We start from the raw sequence: 8,783 nt of genomic DNA, 5'->3' as shown, positions 1-8,783 counted from the left end.
AGGTTCCGGAGGGCTGATTCTTGCTGCGTTAACTCCCTCTCTCTTTTTCTGGCTTTGCCTGGGTGGATTCGCGGTGTGGGTGGGAAGGCGCGCCCTGAAGCTTTTGAGGCTCCTCTTCCCGGAGCGGAGCGGAAGGCCTGAGGTACCTTCTCCCAGCGGCCCCCAGCGGCTTTGGTCCGTCCCAAGGTTTCCCGGAGCTCGCCAGGCCCCAGGGCTTGGGGAGGCAGTCTCTGGGTAAGGCACGGTCGGGACGGTGGCGTGGGTCCCCAGGTGCCAAGCAGCGCGCCGCGCGAGGCCGCTGCCGCCCATCCAGCTCCGCAGCCGGGGCTGGCAGCGCCGCGCTCCGCTCGGAGGGCGCTCGGCGGCGGAGTCCGGTGCTCGGGAGGGGCGAGGGGAGCCTCAGCCCCCTCCGCCTGCCCAGACCGAGGAGGGAGCGAGCAGGCGCGGAGCTGGGCCAGGCGCAGGGCGGTGGGCGCCTCTCCCTGCGTACAGTATCCCTGCTGCGCGCTCCCCGGGGCTGGGTGGCCGCAGACCTTGGCAGCCAGCAGTGCTGTGCGCCCCGCTTGCCCCGGGGTGCGTTAAGCGCCAGGCAGGAGCTGCTCAGCGGGGGTCACCGGACTCCTTCTTCCCCTTTCCCGGGAGCCGGCGGGTTGAGCTAGAAGCCAACCCCAGCCGGACGTGCGCTCCTATAAATAGCGCGCGTGTGCCCGCCTCGCGCTCTCCCGGCTGCGCGAGGACAGAGAAAGTTGTGCGCAGGGACTCCGGGCGTGCGGCCGAGGCAGGAGAGGACCCCACCGGCCGAGCCGCCCCGCACCTGAGAACTGATCCCGCGAATTCGTGCTTTCCGTGCTGGGGACCCGGCTAGCCAATGCGTAGCTGCCGACTTCCGAGAGACACCAAGCTTTGGGGAATTTCTGGCTAAGCGAAATTGAGAGTCGCTAGAGACCTGGCCGTGAACACAGCCTCGCGTCCTTCCCAGTCCGGGAAACACCTTCTGCTTCTGTAATTCGTCCCTGCCGCGAGCCAGACACGTACTGGACCGACACGGGCACCACTCGGCATCCACCGTCCCCGAGGCTTCTCTGAGTCTCCTTCGTTTTTCCTGCTTCGTGGTTCACCCGGGGGTGACTGGGTTTGGGGAATTTATCATTTTCCTCTTTGAGGTGTGAATGTGAGGGTTTGGTGACTTTTAGATGTCTAGGAACACGGGTGGGTGCAGGGGCCCCAGGCAGGGCTGATTCTTGGGCGGAGGAGGGTGGAGTATAGGGGGTTCTGCATGAGCTCCTTAAAGGACAAAGGTAGCAGAACCAGCGAGAGAGCGCGAGGGGAGACTTTGACTTCAAACCACAGGATTGGAAGTGTGCGCGCCGCCGCCGCCGTTCCCGCAGCGCTGTCGATCTAGCCACGGGCATCTTCCCGAGCTCCGGGGTCCCGGGGTAGGAGGCGACGCGGGCTAGCAGAAGCGCCAGCCGGCTGCCCACGAGGCCTCACCATGGGCGCTGGGGGCCGGGCGCTGTCCGTGGTGCCGGCTGTGCTGCTGGCCCTCACTCTGCCCGGGCTGCCCGTCTGGGCGCAGAACGACACGGAGCCCATCGTGCTGGAAGGCAAGTGCCTCGTGGTGTGCGACTCGAACCCGGCCACGGACTCCAAGGGCTCCTCTTCCTCCCCTCTGGGGATCTCGGTCCGGGCGGCTAACTCCAAGGTCGCCTTCTCGGCGGTGCGGAGCACCAACCACGAGCCGTCAGAGATGAGCAACAAGACGCGCATCATTTACTTCGATCAGGTCAGACCCCGAGGGATGCGGGGTGTCAGGAGTGGGGTCGGTGGGAGGGGCGATGTCCAGGCAGCTCAGACCCGGGTTGAGCTGCTCTGATTGCGATTTGGGGGATCGTTTCGGCACTCGCCTCCGCAAAGGTTTTGGTCTGAAACTTCTGATGTCTCTCCCGCCACCACCGCGCCCCCCATTCCCTCTTGGCCTCCGGAAGACCTGCTGGGGTGGTGGGAAAGAGGCCGGGGGTGTAGAGCCAGGCGTCGAGAGCTCAGCACAAGTTTAACAGCAACAGGTCCATAGGACCTGGCAGGATCCTGGTCCCTGGACCTCGAAATCTCTTGGCCAGAGCTTGGGCCCCTGGCTCAGACTCCTCTGCGGGTGCTGCCGAGGCCATTCTCGGGCACAGTACTCTCTCTGATGCTGGATAAATGATTTGTTTCTCCCAGGTGGAGAAGCGTCTCCCCAAAGAGATCTCTGCAGAGATCTCGCGGGTGGCTGGGGAGTGTGGGAAGCTGTGGCCCCGGTCTCATCTCGCCCACCTTTCCCCCGCCAGGATCCCCATATACACTGCAGGTACCGCTGCAGCGGAAAGCCCTTCTCTGCTACTTGGAGAAAAGTTGAGAGAAGGAGAGGAAAAGGTATCGGGCAGCTGCACTGAGCTCCCATAGGGAAGCGCTGGGGAGCCTTTCTCCCTTCCCCTGCTCCGGTCCTTCCAGAGACACGCAAATTAGTGGGGAAAGACAGACTTGGGGGCTGAGGATAGGGGGTGGGGGAGGAACTGATGAAAGCTGTGGCTTGTTTTTTTTAGCGATCTGGAGCTCTGGGGTTTGGCTGATGAGAAACCCCAGGATATCAGCTTAGCAAGGAGTCTTAAAACTGAAATCAGACTCCAGGGGTATCATTTCAACGTCAGCAGCACCCAGAGTCTTTTAAATTCCAGAGTCGTATGTGTAATTCACAGTTGTGTGCCGCATGGGTAAGAGCACAGGTTAAGTGGTGCTGCAGGACATGCCAGGGAAGGGATGAGGTGACATTTCTATTCCTTACTTAATTGTTCCTAAGTAATAGACTCTCCAGCTGGCCAAAGACAGAGAATGCCTCTCTGGGGCTTCCTATTGAATAGCCATCATTTTAAAAGAATTAAGCAGCCCCTTGGGGGTTTTGGTGCAGTATTTTCCGTCTTGATGTAAATGAAGTCTAGCATGACCCCTGGTTTGTGTGTCAATGCATTAATTAAATACTGTGGACATTGCACTATCGTCTGTACAGTGCATTCTTTTCAGTGACCTTTCTGTCAGTTAGAAGAGAAGAAGGGTTTGTTCTTCTGTTCCGGGTGCCCATGCATCTTAGAGACAACAAGACACATTTAGTTATAAATCTCGATGCGCTTGGATGCTCTAATTACAATGTAGAGTCAACCTCCAGCCTTATGTGTAGTCAACACTAATCAACCAGTTCCATTATTGCTAATGAATTATGCTACTTGTGTCTGATTCAGGAAGTCCCTGCTAAGTACCTCAAATTATTTTAAATGTGCTTAAACAAATCTTTGTAAAATCTCTGTTAGGAATTATTGCATAGCTTGTGATTTGTTGTTGAAAGACCATTGATCATCGGGTCAGAGAAAGAAAGCTGATGCTTACTTGGAAAAAGGTGTAATCTCAGAATAAAATGGTACACCAACATACATCTACCTGACCGTCACTGTAATTCTGGTGCATTGCTCACAGGCAATAGTATGTCTTTAGGGAATTATGCAAAGGGCTTAATATTAGCATGAATGTAGTGTTTAAAAGAGATAGTAGCAGATTGCCATTGATATAGGGGAAATGTATCTTTAGACGAACATCTGATTATTTTGAATGCCACTTACAGATTTATTTCTTGGAGAGAAATGGAAGAAACCCTAGTTATCTTCTGCCCTCCGCCCCTGCAATACACACACACACATACATTCTCCTGCTGTTTTTCATAGGAAGGGTCATACCTATGTGACATTTAGCTTATGAGGTCACTTATTGAAATTCAGAGCTAATTTCATAACCAGTAGAATCAGGCCGAACATTTCGGAATACAGAGTGCACTGTTGTTTTCTTGGGAACCAGTGCTTTATTTCACTCTTCGTTTTTGTCCCTTGAACTTTAAATAAAGAGCAGGTGATTGATAAGGGAATGGATGACGGATAACACTGGGAGCAGCACAAGAAGGCCACCTGCTTCACAGTCTTTACTCTTTGGCAGCCTGCAAAGGCTGAGTCATTGCCAAAATATTATAATTAAGGCCTGGATGGCATAGGAATGGAACAAACGGCCGTGGGGCTTAGCAGAGGTTTGGCGGAGCCTCAGAGGAGGGCTGGGCATTCAGTTCACTCTGTGTACCAACTGTTCGGTGTCATGGATTATGTCACACGGTGGAGGGAGTGTCCAGACCTCTGTGTGGAGTGTCCGGGAATGACTGCAGAGAGCCCACGGGTGCCAGTTGGCTGGCTTGGACACGTCACCTCTGGACACTGTGAAGGCTCGTAGAGGGTGGGTGCGTAAATATGTGGCAGAAGCCTTTTATTTGACTCTCAAGGTAAAGCTAATATTTATAAGCCTTCACGTGTTTCTAGATGTTTCCAGAGCCATTGGGCCTTGCTGGAATTGAGGCATGACTACAAAGCTGTTACTTTATTTTTTCTTATACCATTTAAAAGACAGAAGAACCTTCCAACATACAAATCCGTTTTCCAAGTCACTAAAGAAAAAGGGATAGAACTCAATGTTTTATTTTCTATGTTTTTAAAAGTTAGTTTTCTTTCTTAAGAAAGAAAGAAAAAAGAAAGGAAAAGAAAAAGGAAGGAGGAAAACTTATTTTACTTACAGAAGAGAATATTGTAATAATTGACTGCTGTTTATTCTTTTTATTTGTAGATCCTAGTAAATGTGGGTAATTTTTTCACCCTGGAGTCTGTCTTTGTAGCACCAAGGAAAGGAATTTACAGTTTCAGTTTTCACGTAATTAAAGTCTACCAGAGCCAAACAATCCAGGTATGTCTTTCGACCTGTTCCCTCTGTACCCTCAGGTGACAGTGTTTATCAGCAGTGGGTTATGTATTTTTAAGTATTTATCCAAAGATGTGTTTCATTGTAAAAATAAACAACCATCTTTATAGCAGTTTATTTTTAAAACACTTAATTTCCAATAACATCTATTAAGGCATGTGACAAGAAGCATATAGAAGAATAAGCAATTGAACTTACGGCCTTAATAACAACGTCACTTAAAAAATATTGCTTCGTGGGCTTCCCTGGTGGCGCAGTGGTTGAGAGTCCGCCTGCCGATGCAGGGGACACGGGTTCGTGCCCCGGTGTGGGAAGATCCCACATGCCGTGGAGCGGCTGGGCCCGTGAGCCATGGCCGCTGAGCCTGCGCGTCCGGAGCCTGTGCTCCGCAACGGGAGAGGCCACGACAGTGAGAGGCCCACGTACCGCGAAAAAAAAAAAAAATTACTTAGTAAAAATTCGGTGACACAAATCTCTTTATAAGATCTTGATTGCTTTTAATGCATGTGCAAAAATTACCTGAATTTGTAAGAAAAAAACTAGTAAGATTATCAGAACTTTACAAGTAACTACTAAACAGATAAAACAAATTTGCTGTCATCGTTAAAATTATGAGCTACAGTTAATGACTGAGAATAAATCTATGAAGGAACAATTATTCAATATACTTTTAAAGAAACGATGTGCTGTGCTTATCCTCTAAGTAGTTTATCCTCAGTTACTCTGATGTTGGTGAATTCTTACCAATTGCAGTTTCACAGTTAATATATTTTGTGTTGTGCTTTCTAAGGAACGGGCTTGAATTTACACTCACGGACAATGATGAAGCTAGTTCCTATAGTATCTAACATGCCAGCACGCAGTAACAACAATACATGTCTATGGAATTCTAGGATAACTTTTTATCATATGTTCAATGTTTGTATTGTATACTATGTCCATGTGAATGATAGATTACACACTCATCTACTACTTTTACATATCCTAGTGAATGGATAAATTGATAGGTCTCACATTTAATTTATTCAATATTATTTTTAACATAAAAGGAATGAATATCTAGTAAACAAATTTCCTTCCATGGAAAAGCTTTTCCCAAGCCCCAACATTTAGAAATTTTTGTAATGTTTAACACAGTATAATCAAAATTGTAGTAAGGAGAGAAGGGAATAAATTTGATTTTATTCTTTGCTAATTATCCATCATTAGAATCTTCAGTGGTAGTGGTGATTATTATTTTTAATACACATTTCTTATCAGGGAAAATGAAGAAATCACAACACACATATTCCATAATTTCAACTGATTTTTAGCACTCTGCATGTCTCAGCGGTACAGTAAACCTGCAAGGACGTTAGTAGAACCTTGCGGTACCTGGGTTTCTCAGAGCAAAGGGCACTGGGGCTCTTTTTGCTAATGTACTGGGAAGCCACAGGCTCGCGTCATTGCCAAAAACTTGCTACTGAATACGGGAGGTAAATAAAGTATTCAATAGTAGGCTTAAGTTGTGTGCTGAAGGGAAGCCAGTTTTCACATGGCTAGGTTGCTCTCCATGGATGGTATTCTTTTGTGAGCATTTAAGGAAATTTCTATGGGAGAAATAAAAAAAAATTTTTTTTAATTAAGAAAGATCAGCTTGGTAAGATCATACTAAGCCTAGCCACCACTATCTGCTAATTTGAAAGGAAAGGGATATATTTACTGAACATCAGTTATTTTACCAAGTTGGTCATTTTAGACATTATTTTTTACCCCCTGCCCCTCATAGATGCTTTGACTTCCTTTCTTTTTTTTCTTTCTCTCTTTCCTTCTTTTCTCCTTCCTTTCTTTTCTTTTCTTTTCTTTTCTTTTCTTTTCTTTTCTTTTCTTTCTTTCTTTCTTTCTTTCTTTCTTTCTTTCTTTCTTTCTTTCTCTCTTTCTCTCTTTCTTTTTCTTTTCTTTCATCTACAATATTAGTTTCAGGTGTACAACATAGTGAGTCAAGATTTTTATAGATTATATTCCATTTAAAGCTGTTATAAAATAATGTCTGTATTTCCCTGTGCTGTGTAATATATCCTTGTAGCCTATTTATTTGATACATAGTGGTTTTTACTTCTTAATTCCCTACCCCTATCTTCCTCTCCCACTGCCCTCCCCTCACTGGTAACCCTAGTTTGTTCTCTGTAACTGTGAGTCTGTTTCTGTTTTGTTTTATTCATTCATTTGTTTTGACTTTAGAGAGAGATTTTTAGTGGTTTTTTTTTTTTTTTTTTTTTTTTTCCTTGTAGGTTAACCTGATGTTAAATGGAAAACCAGTAATATCTGCCTTCGCTGGGGATAAAGACGTTACACGTGAGGCTGCCACGAATGGGGTCCTGCTCTACCTGGATAAAGAGGATAAGGTTTACCTAAAACTGGAGAAAGGTAACTTGGTTGGAGGCTGGCAGTATTCCACGTTCTCTGGCTTTCTGGTGTTCCCCCTATAGAATTTGATTTCTTCGCGATGTTCATCCGGGTGAGGGGCGGCCCACCCCTGACTTCTTGGAAGATCATTTCCTCGTCATTGGATTGATGTCTTTCCTTGGTTTCTCATGGGTGAATATGGATTCCCTGTAAGGATGCTAGGCCTGTCTGAAGCAGTACTGAGCTCCACAGGTTATTTTTGTGCGTGTGTGTTTCAGTGTACTTGGATCGGGACTCACAGCAGTTGATACCCATCTATGCTTAAGCGTAACAGTTCAAAGCTGTCTGCAAGGTTCATTCTGAATTTAATTTCCTGGAATTACTGAATTCATTGCAGATGTGGCATTTTATTTAGTTAGTTTTCAAAGACCGGCAACTGGGTCTGAGAATTAGAGAACTGTATAAAAGTTCTGACTTCAATCAACGATTTGTGTGATACTGCCAAAGAATTGTGTGCTGTGTTGATATACTGGTTTCACTTGTTTTTATTGCTTTGGAATTAGTTTTTTTGGTTTTCTTAGGGTAACTGCTGGCTTTGTGTCTTCTCTACAAATAGGGTAATGGCTTGTCTGCAAATTTACTCTATGAGGCCAGCATCAGGACTTCCCTTTAAAAAAAAACACTTCATAGTTGTATTTTAATTCTATATGTGAAAGAGTCATATTTTCCAAATTATATTTTCTAATAGGAAGAGTAGATCATAAATCTAACAAGGAAAAAGTTGCTTACCCGAATTCTAAGTGCTCAATCCTCAAACCTCCGCAAAACAGCTCTCCTCCACGGGAAATCTTACACTTTATTTCTCACTTTAATTAACGTGATTGATAATAACCCCTTTTTAAGAACCTAAGGGATTTTTTTTCCCTTAGACATGACCACTTTATTAACTGGAGATGGGATGCCCTTGTTTTTAATTATACCTATTTTTCAAACCTCCTGTTGTGTTTGAAGTATCATCTGGTTTTGCCTTAACTCCTTAAATTGTATAGATTTATCTGTTTAGTTAATACGAAATCCAAATAGCCCAAGCTAAACTTAGTGCAATATCTTATTTTGTCTTTTGTATAGGTCATATGAATTCATAAAATTATTTATGTCTCTGTTACAGAATAAAGGTTAATATATGTTAGTTGAATTGTTTTGTCCTTTCGGATTTGGAAATATATGTTTTACATGATTTATTCTCTCTCTCTCACCAACCCTTCCTCGCTCCTGTTCTTCCTACCTTTCTCTCGTTTTTTTGTCTTGGAGTTTAAGAAAAGCTTTCCGAATTTTTAGAGAATGTACTCTGAATTGGCATAGGAAATCTTTACTATGTTTAAATTTGTCCAGATCCAGTGAGCTTGGCAAAAGAGGATCAATGAATTTCGGAAACTCTCCTTTCAGAAGGACTTACTGTTAGGAAGTTAAGTTTTAAAAGCTCCCCTAAAGCATCATGAAGGACTCAGGGAAAGAATGAGTGGTGATGCGTATAAAGACCAAAATTTTCAAACTAAAGACTTTGGGGAAAAGTTCTGCCCTTT

The 8,783-nt window shown here is 45.7% G+C and overlaps 1 protein-coding gene across 1 annotated transcript; it reads left to right on the top strand.

Annotated features, from left to right (window-relative positions):
- Positions 1-222: 222 nt before the first annotated feature.
- Positions 223-8,389, top strand: CBLN4 (cerebellin 4 precursor). Its single transcript, XM_065892444.1, has 3 exons — positions 223-1,783; positions 4,684-4,800; positions 7,086-8,389. Exons 1-3 carry the CDS (start codon positions 1,493-1,495, stop codon positions 7,281-7,283), a joined length of 606 nt encoding a protein of 201 aa, XP_065748516.1. The 5' UTR covers positions 223-1,492; the 3' UTR covers positions 7,284-8,389.
- Positions 8,390-8,783: the final 394 nt, after the last annotated feature.

The sequence above is a fragment of the Phocoena phocoena genome, chromosome 15 (genome assembly GCF_963924675.1).
Source record: "Phocoena phocoena chromosome 15, mPhoPho1.1, whole genome shotgun sequence".
NCBI lineage: Eukaryota > Metazoa > Chordata > Mammalia > Artiodactyla > Phocoenidae > Phocoena > Phocoena phocoena.
Note: the sequence above shows the minus strand (reverse complement) of the source record. Positions and strands in the feature narration are given on the sequence as shown.